Raw genomic sequence first — 26179 nt, forward strand, 5'->3', positions numbered from 1 at the left:
TTAAAACTTTTAAGAGTCTAAATGGTGTGGGGCACCATCCCATCTGCCTGAACGGTAACAGTCCAGAGCCCTGCAGTCTACAAACCGATTACTCTTCAGCATTCCATCATCAAGGCTCAAAAACAGAGGTGATTGTGCCTTTATGGTGGTGGTCCCTAATCTGTGGAACAGCCCACCTTTTTCATATAAGGGCTGCCCAGACCTTTGATCATTTCAAAACACTGTTGAAAACCTATTTATTTTTGTCGGCTTCTAGTTCTGGTTTAGCAGCCCATCTCGGCTTTTATAGTGCAAGCACTGTTTTTTATTTTGGCTTGGCTTATCTTGGCTTTTATAGCGCAAGCACTGTTTTTTATTTTGGCTTGGCTTATCTTGGCTTTTATAGTGCAAGCACTGTTTTTTGTTTTTTTAATCATTCAAAAGTATATTCTATATTTTTTTATTTTACTTTACACTTGTTTTATTGCTCAACTTATTACATATATTTTATGCTACCTTCCTACATTATAAGTAGTACAAAAGTTTTAAATCGCTAATGTTTTGGTCTCAGAAAACTAATATAAAACTTCCAGCATAGCTGCAGTGGACGTCACTAAAAGCTTTAATAGATAGTTTCTAATTCGTCACTTTAAATCCCTTGAAACCTGCAGCCTCTCTTATACATTTGGACGTGACTCCATACATGATGACATGAATCTCTTGCCTCCATCATCATTCAGTGATCAGCTGATACAAGGATTTCATTTAGCACTGATGTGTGCTATCGAACAGTCACGCTGTTTTTCTGCTGGTGTGTAATCAGTCACAAATGCAGCATAACAACCTCTATGTCTGCCGTGTGTGTTTGCTGTGCAGGAACATTAGTGTGTAGTAAAAAAGAATGGGCTCAAGTGGGTGTGAGCCACCACAGCACAACAAACGCAGCCCATGTCATTAGTACCCAGTGGAAAAAGTCTTTGATGTTGCCTGTCCTTCTTTTTGTTTGATGGTGCTGGCCTTGTAGATGGAGCTCAAGAATCAAATGATGCATTATGTACAGAGGCCCAAACACAGCATCAGTTAGCAGAGTCTAGTTGTCTGAAAGACTCAGATCAAAGTGAGGGGCTCCTACAAATCAAATACAAGATAGAGTACAACAGTCTTCCATGACATAAAAACAAACTCCTCCGTCATGAAGAGAAAAACACAGCAAGTACAATTTAGGTTCAAAACAGAAGACGGCAGCAGTGATGAAGCAGCCGCTCCATCTCCAGTGACAATATATCTGAAGCGGTGCACACACAGTGAATGTAATCTCTGTATGGAATGTGCACTGGCATATCTCCATCCTCCAGCTGAATAGAGTACTGATATACTGGAGGTCTGAACTCCACAAATCATACATTGGTATGTATAAACTAGATGCATGTATGGACTTCCTGTTGTGCGTGCTGCCATAATGGCTTGCAGTATCTGTCGGTTTCTTTTTTTCTTGGTGCTTGACCTGAGGTACCATGTTATACTAAAATAATCACAACCTTCACTGTTATACAGCTATGAATGAGTAGCGGTATTAAAAGAGAAACAGAGAATTCCTGGACATCGAAAGATTGTTTTTTTTTTTCTTAACTCAAATGGGTGCACAATGTCTAAAAAAAAAAGAGAAGTTAACCGATATTCACATTCAAACAACACCCGTCTCCTTGACAAACGCAAGCACACAAACGTAAACGCAACATAAGGAGGAAAATTGTGCTTTTTGTGTGACTTGCATAGACTTATGTGGCTGGAAGATGCTAAAATAGATATTTTCCAATAGCTTTTAACCAACTGGATTAGAAAATCCAGATAAAAATATTTCCTTGGATAGCTTGTGGTGGAGTGTGGACGGGCCTATGCAATAGGTATGTAACGGCTCTGTTTAGTAGTACTTCGGTCAGGTATAGTGCCACTGTTCTATTAGAAAAAGCAGCTGTGCTACAGGAATCTAATGACTCTTTTGACAATTATCATTAAAATCATTTAAAGAAAGCAAATGCTATAGGTAAGGTGGGTAAGGGGTGATTCAAAGAAACATTCCTTGCAGGAAGGCCCAAAAACATCCAGCGATGTCAAACCCACAAACAAGAACAGACAGTGCTGGCAACTGCATCACCATTTCTTTGGAGAGACTCTCCAGCAATTGTCAGATATGTGTAACAATGGCTTCATCCAGTGTGCCAAAGTGGCTGCATTTAGTCGTTCAGACAGGAGTCTTTATAGTTTCATTCAGACATACCCAGTGGAGGGATGTGAAAGGCTAGATAGTTTATCAAGTAAGACAATGTATGGAAATCATTTTTATTCTTTTATTTCACAACAACTCATAGTGTCCTCGTGACAATAAATGGATTAAAGGTAGAGTTATGCCACTAATCTATCAACTAATTATAGGAAATTCCCTGAATCCTTACAAAAAAAAAAAAAAAAACAACACCTATTATCTGAGATGAGGAACATAAAGATAAAAAAATGTCTGTTTGGAATATAAACGGCACATGGCAGGTATACCGTGTCCACAGCAGAGGACGGGGATATAACAGTGTGATGCTATCAAAATGTTATCAACTATCAGTCATTCAGTTCACTCTATCTAATGGTGGATAAAACTGTAGAAATATGGCATTTCTGTAACATTTATCACATTACAGTGATTACAGTGATCACAAATAATTGTGATTCTAAGACACATTATGACAGGGCCACTGAAAGTGTGTACATGTTCGAGTTTGTTGAGCAGGTCTGTTGATGACATTTCCACCAACATCGGCAATAGGCCCAAACTGACTCATTAATCAGACAGCCAGTGGCTCAATGATCTTCTAGTCAAAGTTACTTAAGTATTCCGTTAATTTCAGTAGGTGGTCCTCCAAATACTTTAATGTAAATAATGCAATACATATACAGTAGAAGGGAAAATGACATGCGCCACACATCTGTGTTAAGATGGAGGAACATCAACGTTCAGGCTCTGTTGTGATGGTAAATTTTATGTCTCAGGACTGACAGACTCTCCAATCCACATTAACCATTTGTATCACCCAGACACGCTAATTGTTTTAAACTATTTACCTCTTAATTAACACTCAGACAAGATAATTGTTTTAACCTCCTGTTTCTTAATTATTATCAAGACTGCATCCTACCCCCCCTGGAGGTGTGGTTACACACCTAAAGAACAAAGCCCGCCTCCTCAGGTATAAATCCTTTGCGTTCCTTTTGTCTGTATCTTTTCATACCATTGCCGCTGAATGGTGTGGACTGATCTTTTTCCTTGCAACGAAGAATAAAAACTTAGCCGGCCGGCAGAAAAAGTAAGTTTCTCTATTTCATTGCTCATCAGAGGTATTAGGAAGGAAGCGATTGAAAACTTCCATAACACTGTCCAGTACTGGGATTCAAAGACCATTGCTGTGTAGGGTAGAAAGTCCAACTAAATCTATTTGTAGAGATTCACCACCTTCCCTACCTCAAGCTTCTTCATCCTTGGAGGTGTGACATTTCATGTCCCGCGTGCCAGTTTCCAGAGCTTCTGCCCGTACCTGCCGTCTGACAGAGTATACGACCCTACATTTAACTGTGCAGATGGTGGACATACAGCTGGCTGAACCGGAAGTTCATGCCACCGATGCAATATAAATGGGACTAATAATGTCACGTGTGCTGATCAGTCAAGATACAATTGTGTCGCTCACCAACTGTCTGATCGCATTTACAGAGGTGAAAAAACAGTTTGCAGTCACCGTTTAATACCAGGAAAAAAAGGCTTCAACAAACAACTGTCCCACTGTGCTTTCAGACCAGCATAAACATAAGCAACAGATGTTCAAACACACGTTTTCCCACAGATATGCACACACCTGCCAGAGCGACAGGCCTTAAAAAAGCCAAACTGGGGTTAATAAATAGTCGAAAATGTCTCCGGTCTCCTTGCTTATCGGCTTCCTGCGCACATTGAAAACTGTATCATGCGGACAAAGCTGTTGCTTGCACACACGCATTCGCGCACATCTCCGAGCACAGACGCTCACATGCATTAAGACGCAGAGCGGGTGTGATTTTGTATTCCCTGGAGCAAAGAGTCAGCCTGGGCTGAGGCGATAAGTGCAGTGGGATACCACCCAGCACATCCCCAGATGCTAACATAGAGAAAAGTCCCACAAAAAAAGAAATACATCACTATTTCTACATTCAAATGCCAATAAACTAAACCTCTATGTATTTTAGTTTGCTCAAGCGCTCATTTGGAAACTAACAATACAATCAGGGGAGTGTTGTCATTTCTAAGCCTTCAAAGTGTGACAGAGTAGCAGAGCAACACATCCTCACACAGATGCATGTTCATACATATATTTACGGTATCCCTGTACTGTTTAATTGGTGTACATCTCCCACCTAGGGGCCATATATGGGTACTAAACATTCAAGCTTACGTAAAGGCTTGCTGGATGCTTCCACGCCACACATTCACATCCAGGGGCTGCTCTTAGAAGTGACTATACAACGCACAAGATAGAAAGCTGTGAAGTGGCTACAATTTGATGCACGACAAAGTGGTACATCAAGTGACCATATTTCTCTTTTAGTATTTGAGAGAAACACATTAGTTTTTGAGAGAATACATCTTCTATGAGTGCCAGTCTAAAATAAGCAACATCACAAGGGGAGAAGATTGCTTTTGTGTGAGTTTAGAGAACACCTCAATGAGCAGATAGTAAGTAGAATTAATATAAAGTAGCACGTGATTGGTGTCTGGAATCTAAAATGAGAATAGGAAAACAGACAAAGGCTTTACTGACTGCAGACTTGGATATGTGCTGTGTTTGCAAGTTGCAAGAATGTTTGACTCACGAGTTTCTTCCTCTTATCCTGCTCGGTTGGTGGCTCCTCGTCGTCGCTTAGCTTGGGCTCTTCAAAATGACTCATCAGCATGCAGCTGCAAACACAACAAATTCAACTCAATATTAATAACCACCCATGGGCTTGCACTGCAGGGGGACAATCTCACAACAAGCAGCATGTGCAAACACAGGCGCACAAAAGCGGCCGAACCTTCTAGCACTTCTATCACACAGCTATGCCATCTACTCATATTGATTCATCTGCATGCAGAGACATTTGCATGTGAAATCTTTGTGCTCTGTACAAAGTCTGTGTATGGTCTTTCATTGCCTTTCTGTTTGGTACTTAATCCTTATGCTGAGCATGGATAAAGTAGAGGGCAGCTGAATGTCACATTTTGTGAGTTTGAAATGTCGCAAGTGAGAACTCGTGAACAGAAATCTTAACTAAACGCCAACCAATAACATTCAAAGGAGCGAAAATAAACCAATCGGCTTATTAAAATCAGGAGCTGGCAAATTGTGTCATATAGATATGTAATATATGTACAATAATTCCAATACAAATCAATGACAATGTGAGAGGGTTTGCATGTGAGTTTCAGGAAATCAGTCACCCAAATCTGCATCTCCCAATGCTTTACGGCTCTTTAAAGCCCTTTATAGAGTTTAAACTCTTTCTTGCCTCTGACTGAGTCTCTGTGCTCTTATAACATTGATTTCTGGCATCAGCTGCAAAGAGAAATACACAAACATTCTAGCAAGAACAACTTGCTTTATATGCTGAATAAATGAATGAATTATATGACCACATGATATTTACTTTTTTACTTAACCTCTGTTTAAAGTGTAAAGTTCACAGTACAACAGCTCCTCTCTTTCTTATTTTTCGGATAAGTAAAAAGCACATTCAATTTTGACCTTATTGCTGCTGAGTGAAAAGAGATTGCATTTCTGCAACAGCACAGGAAGACAGTGCCACGATGAAGAGGTTTGCTGGCTGACGTGTTATTATAGTGATTTTATCAAAAGCCGCACCTTAGAGGAAGAGCTCCAAACCACTCCTAAATAGAGGCAGAGACATTACTATAATACCTGCTGTTTGCCTCAGTTGAATGTGCGTACTGTACTGTTGTTAAAATTCGGAGTCGGTGTGAATCCACAAACACATTTTTGTCTATTAGGAAAAGAAAACTACTCAACACATAATGGTCACATAATGAAACACTTACACTCACCTCTCAACCTAACCTTTCAGGTCATTTCGCACACATCCTCTCTGAAAGCAGAGAAAACGTGTCTGCGTGTTCCACTACAAGAATAAGTTTGTGAATCTTTTGGCACTGAATGGATTTCTGAATTAATCACCCCTGAAATGCAGGCTTATTCTCACGGTCACAACACAGAGGAACGATCTGATTCAATTAATAACGCACCATCACTTGTGCTTGTCGTTTCACAAACATTTGGAAAGACTGGAGGATTTAAATGACGTGAGTTACAAATACATAGAAATTCGTGTCGCCCTTTTTCTACCCACTTGAATTAAAAAAGAAAAGGGAAAAAAAGACGAGTACTTACTCTTTGAAGGTGCCCGTTTCTGTGTCCTCCGTCATCACGTCATGCAGCGCTTCAACGCAGATGTTGATGATGCCACAGAACTTGTCCTGGATCACACTGATAAAACACAGATTACACAGCTTTGTTACTCAGCGGATCAAACAGCCAGGTTCAATTCTGAGCCCACTGAAAGAGCTTCCAAAACAAGAAAAAAACTCCCACAGGAGGAAAAAATAAAAGCAAAACATCAATTTACATCAAAGCATTTTTTGCTATAAAAATATGCTTTGATGTGCCCCTGTATCTATATCTGGCATGAACTTTTAGAAGTAGTTATTTTAAAAAAAAGTCCAAATCATAATGTGAGCAACAGTACATTGAAAACATACTAAGACATTTTTTTTCTAAATGGACACACCAGACAACACATATAAATGAAAACTGATGAGGCTTCTTATCTTAATATGCATTATTGCTTCAAAGTACGAAATAAAAAGAAAAAAAACAGCCACCATGGGTGTTCTTCCATCCAGGAAGCAATGTGGAGCCCACACTTGCTGGCTGGCAGAACCTGAGATCTTTCAAATATACTGCCTTGCAACATTCATCACCAAAGCTTGGAGACAAGCAGCAGTCAGTGATGAATTGTTTGAGCCATTCTTTGAAAACAGAGGAGAGGAATTGGGTTCCAAACGTCAAAAGGAATGAAATAAAAAAAGAAAGAAAGAATAAGTGTTGGTGAGGGCATCAAAGGCTCTGTCAGCTCAAGCGGTTGACTCGGTAGGCCGCGGGCAACGCTGCGTAAAGTTCACAGAGCATAAGGTCTGGCAAAACATGAAAAATCAGCACCAAGGATGAACACCCTGTCAGTAAACATGGGCCCTTTTTCACAAGTTTGGGAATCTTTCCATACACACCAATGGAGTGCAGACTCCAGGAGGGAAAAGAATATAATAACAGAAACAGAAACAGAAACAGAAAAACAAGAGCATCTCTGCTTTTTTGGGGCTTCTATACACCAAAGCCAACGTCAAGTAGCGACGGCAGACCCCCTGCTGGGGGGTTGAGAAAAGAAAAAAACACCACCGCGATAAATGGCACAATGTTCTTGAGGTTACCTCTGATCATTCCGGCTATACAATGAAATATCTATCTCTTGTGACCAAATATAATTCTTCCCCATTCTTTTTCTTTGTCCATCTGGTCAGCTGAAAGCTTTAGATGAACCTAAACATGTCAGTTTTGGAGAAGAGGTTTCTAATGGCAGATTTGCACCCATTTAGAACCGAGCATCTTAGATTTTACAATAGTGCTCTGAGTTACTCGTAAAAGTAACTGTTGTGGCACGGGGAATGAGCTGCTGCTAATCATGGTGACTGACAGAAAGTGAAGAGGCCTCGGCAAGTTGAAAGACAATTTCAAACAATCAGCGTGGCTAAATCAATCTTTGCCAAACATCATTTTCAGTATTGGCTGATTTCAGGAAACCCTCAAAAAAATGAAAACTTGTAAAGCAAATTATAATAATCTTTTTCTATTACAGACCCATGATGTCCATTGTTTAAAAAATATTCCGTGGATGCCACATATTCCACTAAAAAGAGAAAAAGAAAGGAAAACCGCTATGCCTCAGCTACTTCACTACTAAAACCGTTCTGCACCTGCTTTTTTCAGGGATTGCCTCAAAATGAAACAGTAACAACTCGATGCACACATTCTATTAAAGTTCCCTTCGTATGCATCTAAGAATGTCTCAGTTCTGATTTTATGCAGCTCAAAATCTCTCCGGTGATTGCTTTCTAATAGCTGCTCCGTGCCCATCATCCACATCATTGTAACTGGAAACATGATCTGAAAGCAAAGAAATCTCTCATCTTCTCTCTTCTTCCTCCTTTGAAAAGCAGCCCTACACCAGCGTAGTTCTTCAGTTTTAAAGCTGCAGCTGCTCTTTGGGAACATTTGCAATGGACGAAAGTGCACACTGCAAACAGTTTCTGATGACATGTATAACTCTTTCCTTTCTTTTAATAATATTGTGGACATGTGGAAATATATGTGGTGCTGATATGAGCAAAAAGAGTCGATTTCCATCATGTCGTGCCTCTTCAACGCTTTTCCCCAGATGTCCCTGTCCTGCATTTTTCAGATGGCGCTCATCTCCAGCACAGGGTTAACCAGACAATCTCCAGAAAGTCTCAGGTGTCGACTCAAAGACAAATGTTTTTGATTTCGTGGTTTTTAAAAAAAAAAAAAAAAGCTTTCATTTGAATGCAAAAAGCAAATTACACACACAAGCATGTTTGCATGCGGGTACGCGAGAGCCAAGGCATCCTTAAAGGCTGTGTGATATTAAATGATTTAACATTTAAGGTTTCAATACTATCAAAAATGCATTTAGCTAAAAGGGATCCCAGTGTTTCAATTAAACAAAACAACCAAACTTGCTGAAGCAAAGTACAACAAGAAAAATACAATTTCTCCTGCATGATGTCCCAATTTCATGGCAACACTGGAATATTCATGAGTTCAGCAAATCCAGGCAACAAAGAGTGTGCATCGATTTACACCTGCTTTCTTGTTGAGTATTGGAATCTCTTAATAAAGGCTTTGCCATCGATAAAATCCAACGACAAGGTCGAACATAAGGTTCTGATAAACAAAGCAGTGTTTTGTGAAAATGACCTCTTGGCTGGCTGTGAAGGTTAACTGAAGACCGAAAACATTTCCCCCCCCTCAGAAAACTTAATCTGATCTGGCTCAGTGTGTTCGCATATTAGCTCACCAAAAGATTAACGAGACAGTCTTACAGTCAGGAAACGGAACACAATCAAACGCAAACAAACTAAAAGAATAAATGAGAAAAGTGGGGAACTAATTAATCAGAGCCAGAAGCAGGAGAAGGAGCTGAAAGGTATGGAGAACATGTCACAAGCGGTTTATATATTTGCACAAGAGTATCTGATATGCTACAACACAAATACAGTAAGACGTTAGATGTGATTACAAAGCAAGCTGCTGAACACTGGAAATCTAATTGCACTCCAAGCTATTTCAGACAGGTGTATAAATAATCCACCTTCTACAAAATGAAGCGCTCACAAAATGCAACTTTACAGTACACAAGCGGATTTTGCTCGGGATTTTTTTTGTTATCACATTCATCATCGGCCTGCAGCATTTCCAAGGCACATAATAAATCCCTTAACTTTCATCATTAACATAAAGGGGAAAAAACTTTATTCAACTTGTGACTGAGACACTTGATGAACAGTAACAGTCTGAGGATTTAGGCTACCCGCAACGTTTAACTTTAAAAAAAAAGATTGAAAAAGTGCAGCTGTGAACAAGATACGGACCTCTTCAATTTTAGCTGTGACTGTATAAGAGAAAGTAGATTCGTCATGCGGCAGTTAACTAATCCAGCCTGTCATCACGAGTTGGCGTTAGAGACCACGAACGGGGGTGTGAAAGGATTTCATGGCTGTATGTGTAATGCTGAGCTCCCTTACATCTCGATAAAAGTAAAAATCATTTAAATAATAATAATAATAATAATAAAAAAAGGTCGTCTTTAAACACCACATTGTGTCCTTTGAACCACTTCTGAAAAGTTTTACAAAGGAAATTAAATGAGCTACTTCTTGATTGGAAGCAAAGCACTCGGCATTGACCTCAGCCTCAAGTTGTGGTGGCTGCAGTTTGGACAAATTATTCACCAAATTCACTTCACAGCAGCAAAAAAACTACTCTTACGATGCACGTTACCCTTCTGGAACTATGGTAGTGCTTTTACTGTGCTAAATTCAGCTCATTTTCACACAAAAGTAGGCTAATAGGTTAGTTCAGTCAGTAGAGAACAGAGGAAATCTCAGCTCTTTCTGCTAATCATCTCAATGCCCCACCAACACTCAGGCAGAGCCAAAGCTTTGTACACAAAGAGAAACCGGACCCAGAATGTTCCACCAACTGTGTGCTGTAAGCATAGTCATCAGTACGTCTCTTTTTGTGTTCTGTGGAAAATGTCATATCGCTTCAGACAGCGGCCTAAAAAACATCTACATCATGTGAAGCTTTAACACGACGAGTGCGTGAGCATTTATGCGTTTGCTCCTCATTTGCGGGCGAGAGATGTCGCCCAGATGGTGTTGACAAGAAGCGCACTAATCCACTACACTTGAGACTTTTTGCCCTCTCCACATTTGCAGTTTTCCTCCCACTTCCAAAAGCCTCGGGCATTCAAATCTAGAAAGGGTTAAGTCGGGACAAAACGCAAACTCATGATGGCGTGGGGATCAAATCACATTCTGTGACAACACATTCGCTCCCATAAGCTCCAAATAAAGCCTGAGTGGAAACCCTGCAGCCTGTGTAGCCAGTGTGTGTGTGAGTAGTACATGCTGTTATGCCGGCACTGTTGCTGGTTAATCATGACTTTAAGGGGGGAAAAAATATTAGATTTTCTATTAAAAAAAAGTATTAAAAAGTAATCAATTATATTGATTACTTTTTAATAGCTAATACACATTGTGGTCACAGTTAACCCATTCAGAACAACAGGCTGTGCTGTTCCGTGCTCTTCTGACCACATCAAAAGTCTCATTTGCACATAAATGGAGCAAAGATATAAGTCTCTCACCTGTTGTCAGAGGGTAGCAGAGAAAGCAGAGCCAGAGAGGACAGCTTCCTCCTCTCAGGCTGAGTGATGTTGTCCATGCGGTCGACCCACATCTCTATCACGCTACCCAACAACTGGTCCATCTAATCAGAGAGATTATTACGATGAAGGATGGCAGTGAGACAAGAGGAAAGAGAAAAATATAAAGAGAAAGCACACAGAGAAGTGGCAATCTAGTCTTAAAAAAAAAGAAAAGGTACAGACAGAAATAAATGTCAGCTTCACTAACTAGCTCAGAATACATTTTAAGGTCTCAAAATATGTCATAAATGTCTACAAGCAAAAGTGTACCAACATCAGGTACAGCACATTTGGGATTTAGAGAAATGTCAGAAAGGTTTCCATTTGCAATTCCTTCCTCGTTATTTTCAGATTCCTTCGGAATGATTCGTTTTGAACAGCCACTTAGCAAATATGATTCTCAGAGGGTTCCAGACTGGAGCGGAGATGACAGAAACGGCGAGCCTCACCTCTTGGTTGCATTCAGAAGCCATTTGTGTGAGCAAAGAAGAGAAGAAGCTGGAGTTCTGGAGCAGAACCCGACCCATGATGCCGAGGTAGGTGGACATCACCACGGGATATCGCTGCAAATCACACACATGCAGTCACACATCAAGATTAAGTCTTTAATATACATTACTGGGTTTACATAGAGCTTTTTATGTAAAGCAGGTCAATAAACCTGATAATAGGAAGTTAGGCAAAAACCCACAGACACAGCAGAGTCCAGGATGTATTGATTAACTAGAATCATTCATTCATAAATGCCTCTAAACAGCTCATTTTATGAGACAGAAAAGGAAAAAGTAGAGGAATATGCAGAGAAATTTCCATTGTAAGAGTAAAATATATATAATATATAAACTATCTTCGTAAGTTTGTCTGTTTATATAACTCCAGTCCAGATCTGGGAAAGATGAAAAGGTAAAACTCACCTCCCCGTCCACTATACCTCGGAAGACAGCTGGCAGCAGGGGCTGAAACATGTGGGCTCCCAGTATGGGGCTAACCTTTAAAGCTATTTCTACCACCTGCAGAGACACAAGGAGAGACAGGATGAGGGACACTCAGAGAGAGTGGCAAAGAGAAGCAGACAGGAAGGAAAAAGGTCAGTCGGGCGATGATGTAAAGAAAGTTAAGTGTGCTTGGATGGAAGAAAGTGAAGTGCGTTGAAAGACTGACGCGTGACAGGTAGGTTTAGTTTTATATCTATAATCACAGGTGGATCAATTCATCTGGTTGTTTGACAGCGTCCGCCTACGTGTCACATGATCAAACACCAACAAAGAGATTTTCTCATGAAACATTTATTCCAAAGTCTGCTAAAAGTTTCTTACGCTATAACAAATTATGACCACACCACAAACAATGGTGTGACAGTGCGTCATTGATAGATGGCCTTTCTTCCAGCTGTCACTAACAAACAAAGCATAGTGTTACAAACCTGGCTGAAGACCATGCAACACGACACACAACAGGATAAACAAAAGTTTCACAGTTGTAACAAGAATTAAATCAAAGAGTAAGTTAAGTGACATGTGGAGAGAGAGAGAAAACGGTGAGAGTCATTTTAAAGCTTAGTGCCACCGACATGTTAAACAACCAGATCAGTGCACATCAGCTCAGGAGAGAAAAGCACACTGATTACACAGATCCCTCTGTTGTCAGGGCTCTCATTGTTATGTAGACATCCTCATTTAGTGTCTGCTGGCTTTTCTTTCCCCAGACAAAAGAATTGGCAGGAGCCAGCTGTTCAGTAAAGCCACATGGTTATACGCAGCTAAAGATCACAGATCTTATGGCTAAATCTGATTACACACTGCCTGAGCTGTGCAAATAGCACAAACTTTGCAGAGACGCCACCAGAAGCGAAGGCACATGTACACACTGACATGTAAGCTCACTAAAGAATGAGCCCAAACATAAGAACTAATAGACTTCAGTAAAACTCTTTCAGCGTCTACAAACAGCTACACAAGATATATTAGACTTTAAGCAAGCAATTTTCATTGTGAACATAATATGATCCCTCCAGAATTTGCTGTTTCTTTTTCTGAATATTACAATAAAAGTTGCTATGCACTGAAGTAGTTTTTTTTTTTGCAAGGAGAAAATTGCACAACTGGCAGCATGTTTTTTTCTTTTTTTGTATGGATATCATTAAAAATGTAAGGCCCAGTGACATATGCTTTGTTTGTAGATGCACATCTGGGGTCAAGTAGAAAAATGTCTTTGGAGCTCCAACTCAGAAATAAATAAGTCTGCATGAAGTGCAGAAATAAATAAATATACTTGGATACGCATGGCATCCATAAAAGTTTAATGAAAAAAGTGAAAAATCTTATTTTCAGCACCCGAGGGGGGGGGGGGGGCTTACAGAACCTCAAAATACCTGAGGGCACTTTAATATGCTGAAGAGATGAAAGTGATTTGTGTGGAATGATGTACAGTAAGGTATGATATATATGATAGTATAGGATAGTATATATATATAGCTGACAACTTTTAACCATCTTAAACTTTATCATTAAACAGAAACAGATTCTTTGACAAGTCAAGAAAAACAGGAATATTTCAGATGTTTCATTTGAAGAGACCCAGCACAAAAAATACAAGTTCCAGTTTTTCTCACACAACTCCACCCACTTCTGTTCAAGCCAGTTAACAAACCCAAGAAAGCTCAAGTCAAACTCTACTCTGGTTTTCGCTACAGATTCCTGCAACTGGCAGCTTACAGAACCTCAAAATACCTGAGGGCACTTTAATATGCTGAAGAGATGAAAGTGATTTGTGTGGAATGATGTACAGTAAGGTATGATATATATGATAGTATAGGATAGTATATATATATAGCTGACAACTTTTAACCATCTTAAACTTTATCATTAAACAGAAACAGATTCTTTGACAAGTCAAGAAAAACAGGAATATTTCAGATGTTTCATTTGAAGAGACCCAGCACAAAAAATACAGGTTCCAGTTTTTCTCACACAACTCCACCCACTTCTGTTCCAGTTAACAAACCCAAGAAAGCTCAAGTCAAACTCTACTCTGGTTTTCGCTACAGATTCCTGCAACTGGCAGCTGAAAAAGAACAAAACCTATGAAATAAAAACGCTCACCTGCAATAAACTACTTCAAATGTATACAGAATATTTACATCACCCACTGACCTGTCAGTCCGTGAGCCAGCAAGAGGTTTTTTTAAGGAGCTACATAAAAAATGATTAAAACCAACTAGGTTTAGAATAGAATTAGAGTTTCTTTACAGAAACATATCTACTGATCGCAATGTCTCACGTAGAGGCTCAAAAACTTACAGGGACAACTTTTATAACCCGTTATTAGGACATTATTATGAGTGAAACAGGAAACGTGAAGGCATTAAGTTGCTTATGTAGTTTTGTGCAATTTAAACATGCATATTACGGTAAATACAAAGGAATATAGCAAAAAAAAAAGCACATAGTTACATTGCAACATCCACATTGAAAGTATAATCACATCCTTCATCATGAGATCACAATCGATCAGTAAAGAAAATAGTAATTCGATAAATTTTTTGTCATGTCACCCAGAGCCTGTAGGATACAGTGTAAAACTACGCCTTTATATTGTCATAGCGACATACCTGTACTCTGGAGGGTAAGGACAACTGGACAGGTAATGTTTAAACAGAATAGAACAGAATACAGGCGAAAATTGGATTGAAAAATATGTTATTAATCCCAAAATGGGAAGTTAACCAACTCTAGCTTAAAAGTTAAAAAGGTAAAATGAACCCACAGAAAAGGCAGAGAGAGATATCTGTGTGATAATGAACTGAAGTGATTTGTAGGGACATAAACAATCTGGCGTGACCGTCAAACCAATTATGTGTGAACGAAGGAAGTCGCAGTACCTTAAGCACTTGAACTTGTCCCTCATTTGTGATGTCCTTCAGCAGATCACAAAAGGATCGACATATTGATTCTCCATAGCTCTGAAAAATAACACAAAAACAAGTAAGTGAATATATAAATGAATGAAACCAAATGAACGCGGGTAAATTTGATACAGCTTGTGTCATTTTGCGTGACGTGTGTGTGTGTGTGTGTGTGTGTGTGTGTGTGTGTGTGTCTCTCACCTGCAGGAAATCCGCGGCTGATAAGTAGATGTAGGCATTGACGATCTGAAAGCAGGTGCGAAGATTCTCCGAGCTCAACTCTGAAACAAAACAAAATACTGAAAATCGTGTGTGTGTGGGTGGGTGGGTAAACAAATAAAAAGATTTTAATCCATAGGTTCATGTGCCACGTGTTGCAGTTAATCCTAATAAGACTAAAGAGAAGGATTTATTACATTTCTGGGGAGAAAAATAATGTGGAACTGGAACAACTAACGGTGACTAAAAAAAATGCAAAAAAATGGATGAGCTCCATTAAGCAATCAGTGTAGATGCAATAAATGAACACCTCAGCAGCAGTTTCACAAGTCTGGCAGCTCAAACAGCTGCTTAACTGCCACTGTGAATCAAGAAGGTGCGACAGTCTGTTTCCAAAAACGGCACCGAAATTATTAAGCATAATCTGCAACATTATCACCGTGGCCCTGTTCTCTGCTTTCTATCCGATTTTTTTTCTCTGGTCTTTCCTGTCCAAGTTCATGTAACATACACAAAGAGACGGCTTACAGATCGGTGCTGGATGAAAAGGGGATTCTCCCCATATACAATATCTAACCGTGTAATTCAACACAGTCCGATGCACCACAGACTCAGAAGAGCACCAAGTCAAAGGATGTAAGTGATGAGCCACATTCTAATGGGACTAAAGGGGAAACACAATATAACAGTGGATAGAAGAAGTCAAAAGGACACTTTTTACCTTATTGTAAAAAAAAAAAAGAAAAAAAAAAAAAAGAGAACCTATTGTTGCTCGAAACAAAGCAACAACAGTAGCCTGAAAAAAACAAAAACAACAAACCCATTGACTCTGAAAAGGTTGATAAAAATATGTTAATGCTTCTGGAATAAAAACTCCCTTAAGGTAACACACACTGAACAGTTTGGACCAGACAATTACACACTGGCTGGTGGAGTGCATGGCTTCTACTCCAGGGTGCTAAAAGTGTTTGCGTGTTGTAATCCAGGACCATTGTGCTACCATGGCTCTACAGTAAATGTTAATGGCCTCTTGAAACATCCTTTGTGTAATAATCACAAGTGGATACTCAGAGTGCAATTTGCTACTTAAAATGACCGTCGTTACATGCCTTCACAGGCTACATGTAAAAAAGGTGTCGGGAAGGATGATAGACAGCTGTACAAACGGAGCCAGCTTTTTTTTTTTTAATTAACTGCATCCGTTTGTCGAGCTAAGCAGCAAAAATAACGTTGAATTTATAGAGAGGAGGAGGAGGAGGAGGGGAAGGTATTCATTGCCGTGAGCAGGAGCCGCACAAGAGGACAACAGAGCAGTATCGCAAAAAAGGAGTAGAGTACGACTCGATTTGGAAATACACCGTGTTGAAAATAGGTAAAATAAGAAGAGGCCTAAAGGAAGAGGGAATTAATAAGTACAGATACATGAACAATGTAATTGACACTGATGTAAGCTGGTGAGGACGCTGAACACCCAAAATGGCCTAAATACTTCTTACGCAAACAGAGACACACACACACACATACACACACACACCTGTGTGCCAGAAAATACACTCTTCACAGAACCTTTTCAGGGTAGTTTCAGGGAAGACATGCTTACAGGAGCGTTGACTCCAAGGACTCCATACAACAGTGGCACTTGCACTCCCACATTCATTGAATTTCAATCAGTGGCTCAAGACACCAAGAGAGGTCTCAAGACACAGCTAATAAAGCCAAAGTGTTTATTTTCTAACTTTCCCCTCAAAAAGTGTAAGAATAAGCTGTTCAAATAAGATCAAATGAAATTTCAAAAACAGGTTATCGATCAAAAGTGGAAACTTAAAACCAAAACCGTCACTGAATTAATCCAGAATTAATCTTGTTATTGTCAAATATTGGCCCTCTGCTGCAAACTCAACTCTTTAAATTGCTGGAACAGCGTTGAGCAGAATAAACGCTGCATGCGCATCCTTCCACAGATTAAAACTAATTTGAATCTACATACTGTAAACCATCCAAGCCCGAGTAAACACCACAGTCCCTCATTAAGGTTTGTATGGAAGAAAATAAGAACTTAATGACGAGCAGTACCAGAGGAGTCATGTCTGACCATGCCACTCCACACAGGTGATATCAATGTTGATCTATGCCATATGTTTTCTGGGCCACCTGTCAGCCATAATAAGCTAATGGGCATAATCCATGCAGCCATCTGTTATTTGGGTTATTGTATTCCAGGGCCTATTTACACAGCAAGTCAGTGTATATATGAATATTCAACATAGTACGGAGCCAAATTAAAACTAAAAGAGTTCGGTGTGCCAGCATATTATATGACCACAAGGATGGAATTAAAAATGAATAAGCAAGTTTGCAAAATAGAACAGGAAGAAGAAATAGCGTGACAGTCGAATAGCTGGAGCGACTCTGGAGACGGGCATTAAAGCCATTATTGTACAGCGTGATCATTGTGTGTACTATGCTGCAGTATGGATAATGGGATATAAAGCATTACAAGAAAAGAGAGGAAAGATGAAAGCTACTATCATGAATAGTCTCCTTTGATTAGACTTTTCTTCTTTTTTTTTTTCTCAAAAAGGTAAGAACAGGTAATAGATGGCCTAACAGTGGTTGGACAAGTAAATGCATGTTCACTGTATGTAATGTTCACAGCGGCTCTCCAGTAGTAAAGGAGACGTGCACAAATGATCAAAAATGCATCTTTAACTGTCAAACAACACTGTGTACTCAGAAAAGAAGAACAAAAGGTATAATATCCAAGGTTATCCAACAAAAAAAGGGTGAAATTCTGAAAGCATAAAATGCACCTCTGGTCCAATATTTAGTAAGAATGACAACACACATCTTTTTCCGCTCTTATAATTCAGGGAGGCAAACGATTCTGGCCAGGACTGCAACTCAACATGGGTGTTTGCCATGAACGTAACCTGGGAAATAGAGAAGGGGGAAAGCATGGTTTGGATGTTGCTTTGTTGTTGTAAGGACAGCAGCGTTGGCTTCCGAGTCATTATTGGAATTGCCAGGATAAAGCCTTCAGTAAATGATTTAACAAAAACAAAAAAAAACTAATGAAAATACTAATTCAACGGCCGAATGGGGAGCAACAACAATATCATAGCTCAAATTATGTCTCACTAAAGCTTTAATTGTTGTGCCCAATACATTCATTCACTGGAATTCTTTTGCTGCTTTTGTTCTACTGCATCCCGAGTCAGACAAGTGGATGGCTGAGAGCTGTTGAGTTCTACTGGGAACAAAATGGCATCACCACAATGAAACATAATTAAATCACTTCCAATGAAAGTAATTCCTAGTAAAGCAAATTGGTTTACAGCAAGAATAACCACCAGCGTGTCCGTGTATAAACATACAAACACCACAAAACAATACTGGAAGAAATGGCAATGTCCAAATTAGCATCATTTGAGATGCTAATTGAGTAAAAAACTGACAAAACTTACAGGTTTCTGAGACACATCTCATACAACACAGTACAGGCTTGAACTATTCTGGTTAAATAAAAATTCTGAATCTAACAACAACATGATTCCAGCCACTGGATGTCTCAAGCTCTCATTTCTGAACTCCTCCACCAACAGCCAGTCAAGTCCTCTGGCATTGCTTTGAGCTGAGGTACCACAAATAAGTTCCCAAAGGCTCCGACTGGCACAGAAAAGACATAGATGAGTGAGCTAAGAGTGAACACTCGAGGCACAGCTAAGAGGCTACTCCGGTTCCGATGGCAGGAAAACTAGTGGGCTGTACGAATAAGTAATAAAAGGACAAATCTGGAATTAAATATCAGCTTGGGATGATTAACTCTGTTAGAAAAGTTCAGACTAAATGGTGCAGTAAGATTTAAAACATTTACGCTCAACATACTACAGCTAATGAGGGAAAAATAGGGTTCCATCACCATGAATGTTTCCCAGCAGGAAATAAAAAGAAAAACATTCATCTTTAAAAAAAAACAAAAAAAAAAAAAAACTTCAGAGTTATCGCACATATTTGTCATATCTAGAAAAATATTGCACATTTCCCACAGACTTAGGGTAGAACAAAATTCAAGTACACGCTTACACAGTGCCAAACTTCAGTCTGAACACACATCAAATTGGCAAACAGAGTTTCTGAAATTTCTCAGAGGTTAAAGATCAGAACTCAATGAATTGTGGCGATCGAGTAGTTCTCACTCATTCATGAACCAGACGGTTTACTGTTCTGGACAGGCTGACTGCGGGTTACGGACAGAATGCTATCAACTCCTGGATGGATTCTAACATCTGACACACATGGCAACAATAACTAGTCATGATTTATGCAAAAAGAATCGGCAGCGAGACGAAGAAATGGTATTACAAATATGCATAAAAAAGAATCATTGTCACGACCCTCTGTGTTCTGTATGAAAATAAATAAAAAATAACAGGAAAAGAAAATTCTTGTTCTGGGTTGGTCAGTCAACTCAGAGAATTGACTTGATAAGGCTTTCATCATTCCTGCTGCTCACTTCGAAAAAAGAGCCAAATGTCTGTGTGTGGCCACAGTCTGACGAAATAACACATCTGTTATTGTTACTGTAGGTCAACTCACTTCTGTTTCTACATAACATTCGCAAACACTTTTAGTCTATAACCAATTTGACAGCAACAAAAGGAAGGTGCATGCACGGCGGCCAAAGCGACTGCATGTCTGTGTCTGCAAAATGACAAATTCTAGTCTTACTGGTATTGTTCAAGGAGCTCTCCAAGGCTCAAAGTTACGACAAAAAAACCTACAATCCCTCCTTCCGCTTTAAATTCCTTTAAAGTTTCCACTGATTAAACCAGGCAAAAACATTATTTTGTGCGGAGGAGCGGCGGTTCTACTCCGAGCCCCTCCCGGATGACTGAGCTTCTCACCCTGTCTCTAAGGGAGAGCCCAGACACCCTGCGGAGGAAACCCATTTCGGCCGCTTGTATTCGCGATCTCGTTCTTTCGGTCACTACCCACAACTCGTGACCATCGGTGAGGATGGGAGCGTAGATTGACCAGTAAATCGAGAGCTTCGCCTTCTGGCTCAGCTCCTTCTTCCCAACGATGGGTCGGTGCAGAGCCCGCAACACTGCAGACGCCGCACCGATCTGCTCGTCAATCTCCCGTTCCATTCATCCCTCTTGAACAAGACCCCGAGATATTTGAACTCCTCCACTTGGGGAAGGATCTCATTCCCGACCTGGAGAGTCCTAAATGGACCATCTGCCATAAAGCAGGAACACTCGTTGTAATACTTGCTGTAATGTTGATTTAGCATAATATTATTTGACTTGTATTTGACTAAAACTCAGTGAAATTATAACATATTCCCATGTTTGTTCTTCTTTCAGGAAAAGAACTGTCCGTGGACAAGAATGAGACGAAATCATAATAGGCTGTTTTGCCAATAACTAAAAAAGCAATGAAATTCTCACAAAGAACTGGCACGAGAGAACATAATCATCCTCTCAAAAACACAGGCACACATACAGTGTCACAATCAATGAGTCACAACAAAAAAAAATACAAAAATCTGCTAAGGCACTGATTTAGTTTAGTGTGCACATCACACGGCTGCAAAAACCGCTTTGGTTATCGGCATTAAGAGGAAATGAGCCTCACTTGTGACTCTGATTGCAGCTCCTGAAGTACCTCCAATGTTTGTGGGGACACTGTGAAAACATATGGTCAGATTCCAAACCAATTTTTATTTCAGGTGTGTGGTGTGGCTGACAAAAGATAGAAAGACCAAAGCTAACCGATACCAGCAAGTGGTGCAAAACTGCACCGATGTACTGCAAGGACAGTTTGTTGGAATCATTAACCACACGTATAGACCATTTTTGAAATAAGTAAAGCGCCCAAGATGCAGAAACTTAACTGTTCGTGTTTAAATTAGAAAAAAAAGAAAAGAAAAGAGGGCGGGAGGTAAAAACTTAAGTGGATAACTTAAAAAAAATGTGCAGCTGAAGAAAACCTATGATAAAAAAAGCAGACATTATTTGGAGTTTCCCCTCTTACTTTCAGACGGAACACAACTAAATAAACAACAGCTAAAGCAATTTACAGCATGAAGAGAATTATTTCCTGTAAATCTAAACCTGAACTTGTAAATTAGCCAAATTAGAAACCCTTTAAAGGCGGACGGACAGATTCAGTCATAGAGGCAGCTAACTTTGCAAGGATTTACTCTATATGGGAAAAAATAAAAAATAAATTTAATCAATCAATCAATAACTAACTGATACATCCTCTTGCTTTTTTTTTTTTTTATCCAAAGTCATGGATGAGTGCTTGAAATAAGCAATGAAGTCTGGAACTGCAATTGAAGGATAACTAGAGCAACAAATGAACTTTTACAGATGCATAATAATGGAAACAATTTCTTCCCTCCCGACATTAAATATGACCAAATGTCTGTGATAACTACAATCAAACTACTTTTTGTTGAGAAGCCTGGAATAAGAAGTTTGTCCACTAATGGGAATGTCCAGATTGATCCATGAAGCACATTAGCAGGGCAGTTAAATGTGAGCGCTTTCACAGGCCCTTTCATGTTTCATGAGTCCTTGCTGTCTCTATTCCCTCTAACTGATGGGATGGTCAGTAAGAAGCGTTGCCCAATTTTCCTTCTGTAATTGCTGAAACTCTTCCTTAGTAGGTTGATGATGAAGCGGCCTCTTTTGAAAAAAGTGGATCTTAAACTGAACAGAGGGAGGCTGTTAGTATTAACACAAAACAAACGACATCAGTGTGGAGTTGTAGAAACTGTGAGGTATTTCCACATTTTCTGAAATTTAATAAACAAAAACAGACCCACAGACAAATAACTTAATGGAAACTTTAATGGGAAGCCGCATGGTACTTCAACTTGCTCACACGAATCAGCTTAATTTCCCCTCGCTTATATTCACCATCAGCACAAGTCAGTGCACCACATCAACAACTGAAATGTGTCCTAGTTCAGAGAATAGCAGCAGTGGCGTAAAGCTAGTCTCCCAATTTCGCCACAACAAGGCCTCTGACATTCTAATTGTGGAATTTGCTGCTTCAGTTCAGCGGTGATGGAACGGGGGCTCGTTATCAGACAAGACCAGGCCACACACCTGGCAAGCTGTGACACCCTCCGGAGCCCAACTCCCTCAATAGCCCACGTCCCTCCACTGCGCTCCACGGACTGAATAAATGAACTACCGGATGTTCAAGTGAAAGCCAGCCAAAGATGACGACCGGTCTACGACTGACAATGAGGTTAAAAAATAAGGACGAGTTCTTTTCTTTATCATTTTCTTCGGTGATAAGTGAATTAAAACTACTGCATAAAACTGGTTTTGCACTTCATGTCTACAGCGCTCACGAGATGCATTTTAAAACTGTGTGCTAATGTGCTTTGACCTGCGCCCATGCCTCTAAGCTATTATCTTTTTTTAATCACAGAAGCTATGAGTTTTCCCTCAAAAACTTGCAGAGACGAGCTAATTACATCCAAGACAGTTAAAATATTTTCAGTGTACCAATGTAACCCGAGGAGTAAAGTGTTTCTCACCGTAACATGAAAAAATATATATATATATATATATATATATATATATATATATGAACACGGGGAAAGGCAACAAAACGCAGAATGAATACCAAGTACCGACAATCTGCTAGAAAAGGCACATTTGACTGAGTTATTTTGCTCATTAAAGTAGCAACAAACCTCGCCTTGTTAACAGCAAAAATGGACACACATGCAAATGTTACAAGGCACATACGCTGCAAACGTATAAATATCTACTGATGGCAAATCATTCCGTTAAAACTACGCACAATAATGACATGGAAACAAAAGATGCTACTGAGGAGCAGAATAAATGCACCACAGCCTGGATTCAGTCAAGTTTATTTGTGGAAAAGCATTCTTGTGGACTAGTTTACATATACTGAGAACAAATTTAGCACATGATGCAGACATAATAAGAGGTTTGATCTGTGCTCGGTTTACAGCAGGTTCACAAACCACTCTTGTGCCTGGAGAGGGCAGCTGAGAAGACAATAACTGATTGGGTCAAGGCTCAATGTTGATATAAGCTAAAGCCACATAGCATTTACAACACTGACTATATTCACAGTTACGTGATGAAAGCTCAAAAGCAGCTACTAAAATGTTCTTGTGACCATTTTCACTTACACAAAAGGTAGACTATAGCATAGAAAACCACAGGGTGCCACTCCAAACCAGCAGAACCTTAGCCCAAAGCCAAAAGTGAAACCTGCAAACGTGAGGTTTTGAGTCGTTTTCACACGTGCGCTAAAGCCCAGAAATGTTCTCGATATGTTCTGCAGGGACTGGATTTAAGAGCACACGAGTTTGCAGCATTTGCTCCACACTCACCGTGCACTTAACCTCCACATGTCCACAGTAATAACACCTTCAAATGTGTTTGAATACAGCAGCTAATCTTGCAGAGCCTTTATGGTGAATGAGTGGACACACTGATAACAGCTGCTGCCTCGTACACTTCTCTGATGGCCTCAGTCCCTCTCTCCACTCGCTTAATGATACAGAAAACAGGTCCAAATGTATGCAGCACCGATGTCAAGACAAAAACGGGCATCGTTGTAAATAGGTAGTGCCTCATCCATCATTCTCTGCGTGCTGTAAACGGGACACTTATTGCATCATGTCCTGCCTCCAGTATGCTGCACCCAGGTCTGCCAAGGAGACCGTTTAGAGTATATCAATTTGTGAAAATGCATCAGAGTGCTTCTACCTCTGAAGTCTAAGTGCGAATGAACAAGTAAAGAGAAGATATCCACCCAATTATCCCAAAATTCTCCCGTGTTAGAATCTCAGGGAAATTTAGAGCAACTATGGACTCTGTATCCCAACTAGCTCATCAACGGCTAAAAACTCCACTAAAATTGTGGTCTTAATTATCCTCCTCATAATGTGCCACAAAGTTCAATATCAGGTAGACGTAAACAGCAGTCAGGCCAGTCAAGAACACACACTTAATGTTGTTGAAGGTATCCTGCTTCCACTTTTAAGATTAGGCTTAAAACTTTCCTTTTTGATAAAGCTTTTAGTTAGGGATGGCTCAGGTAATCCTGAAACATCCCATAGTTAAGCTGCTATAGGCTTAGACTGCTGGGGGACCTCATCTGTCACACCTTTCCTCACTTTGCTCTCTTTTTCCCCCTGTTTAATTTCACAATTGATTTTATGTACATGTCACATTATTGTGGTCATTAACTTGTGTTTCCCTGTTCCAACAGATATCCTTTGAATGGCGTTATGGTGTTTTTCCCCCTTCTTTTCTGTCTTCTCATACCCCAGCTGGTCGAGGCGGATGTCCACCCTTCCTGAGTCTGGTTCTGCCAGAGGTTTCTTCCTGTTAAAAGGGAGTCGTTCCTTTCCACAGTCGCCACAGGTATGCTCAGGACGGGAGATTGGACTGAAGACAAGTTTCGGTGTAATCTGTTGGTTTTCCTTAGCTAGGATATTAATTTTTGAATTGGCTCTATATGAATTAATTGGATTATGATTACAATGAATTGAATTCCAATTGGCTTGAATTGGACTATATTACTTAAGTGCCTTGAGATGACAATTGTTGTAATCTGGCGCTATATAAATAAAATTGAATTGAATTGAAATCTGTGCAGAATGAGGGCTAACACTGTTACACATATGAAAGTCAGCCGTGTCATGCAGCGACGCACCTGCATACCATCACAAAGACTGGCTTATGCAAACGTGCCACAAATCAGATCAGAGAAGGTTTCATCACAACACACATCAAGCGAGAATGACTTTTGTCTCTTGTTAGGAGACCATTAAAACCACTATGGCTTCACACACCAAATTTATGTTTTGTGCTGTACTGAGGCTGAAAATATCATATATTCAACTTTTAATAGCCAGACCCCTCCAGAAGTTAATTTTTGCCAAAGCCACCGACTGTCCCGGCACATTTCATGCAGCATCCTTCTTCTACTGCTATCTGCATGTAAGCGTATTCACAATCCGCTTTGCTACAGCAAAACCTTCCACCTCACGCCACCACAGAGTGGAAATGGCAAGCTGTTGACAAAGACTCAGTGTGCGCACAAAGTTATCTACCTGGTTCTTTTTGTAAGTAGCTTTAAAGATCGACAAACTGGTTCACGATATTTGAAGACAAACGGGGCAATTTTGCGACGTTAACCATCACTCCAACTCGGTGCTGTCAAGGCGAGTTCTCTTCCAAAACCAATTTCGCAGTGGCACATCTGTACCCTGTGATCAGAGCCTCCAAGGACGACTGTGATGGGTTTAAAGAAAACTTGCAAGCAAGAGCATTTGTTTCCCTCCCACACAGAACAGCGGGTCAGTGCAGCGAGACTATCCTCTTGTGGTGATGCAAAGCGGTCGAGAGAGGTCTGGCCATGAGACTGTGGCATGTGGACTACCATCAAAATCTAAAGAAACGTTAAGGAGCTTAAATGTGCGTCACACACAGAACATGAAAAGATAATAAGATTGTGTGCTTGACATGAAACTGGCAGTATAAGAGGAGGTAAACAGGATCTAAGTGCCAATCCAGGCTCACAAAAGAGTTCCGAACACCGAGGTCTTGCAGTAAAAAGTCCTTAAACCGAGCAAATGTTTATCTCTTAGCTGTAAAACTATGTTCCCAAAAAAAGCTAAATGGTTGGGAAGAGTGTAAACTATCCCCACAAATCTTTTTGCCATTTTAATTTGTGTTTTTCTACGAAATGTGACTGTTTTTCCCCATTGTTTTAATGACCAGGCATCCTCCACCGGACCAAATACTGATAGGAAAGAGAGAAAGGTCTCTGGTTCCATGAATAAGCACTGTTCAAAGCATTTTTGTTGCAGTTTTGTTTTAATTTCCCTCCACACGCTGGAAATGGCTGCATATGTGAAAACAG

At 40.0% G+C, this 26179-nt stretch overlaps 1 protein-coding gene across 1 annotated transcript in view; it reads right to left on the minus strand.

The window, feature by feature from the left end:
- ipo11 (importin 11) overlaps positions 1 to 26179 on the minus strand; it is a 101136-nt gene that overhangs the window by 15863 nt on the left and 59094 nt on the right. Inside the window, exons 23-29 of the mRNA XM_072387736.1 lie at positions 15221 to 15300; positions 14996 to 15076; positions 12030 to 12125; positions 11565 to 11678; positions 11056 to 11177; positions 6441 to 6536; positions 4870 to 4954 (exon numbers count right to left, since the gene is read on the minus strand). Of these exons, the coding sequence (XP_072243837.1) occupies positions 4870 to 4954; positions 6441 to 6536; positions 11056 to 11177; positions 11565 to 11678; positions 12030 to 12125; positions 14996 to 15076; positions 15221 to 15300 (674 nt within the window). The remainder of the gene's footprint in view (positions 1 to 4869; positions 4955 to 6440; positions 6537 to 11055; positions 11178 to 11564; positions 11679 to 12029; positions 12126 to 14995; positions 15077 to 15220; positions 15301 to 26179) is intronic.

Source organism: Leuresthes tenuis, unplaced genomic scaffold, assembly GCF_036924035.1.
Source record: "Leuresthes tenuis unplaced genomic scaffold, fLeuTen1.0.hap1 SCAF_6, whole genome shotgun sequence".
NCBI lineage: Eukaryota > Metazoa > Chordata > Actinopteri > Atheriniformes > Atherinopsidae > Leuresthes > Leuresthes tenuis.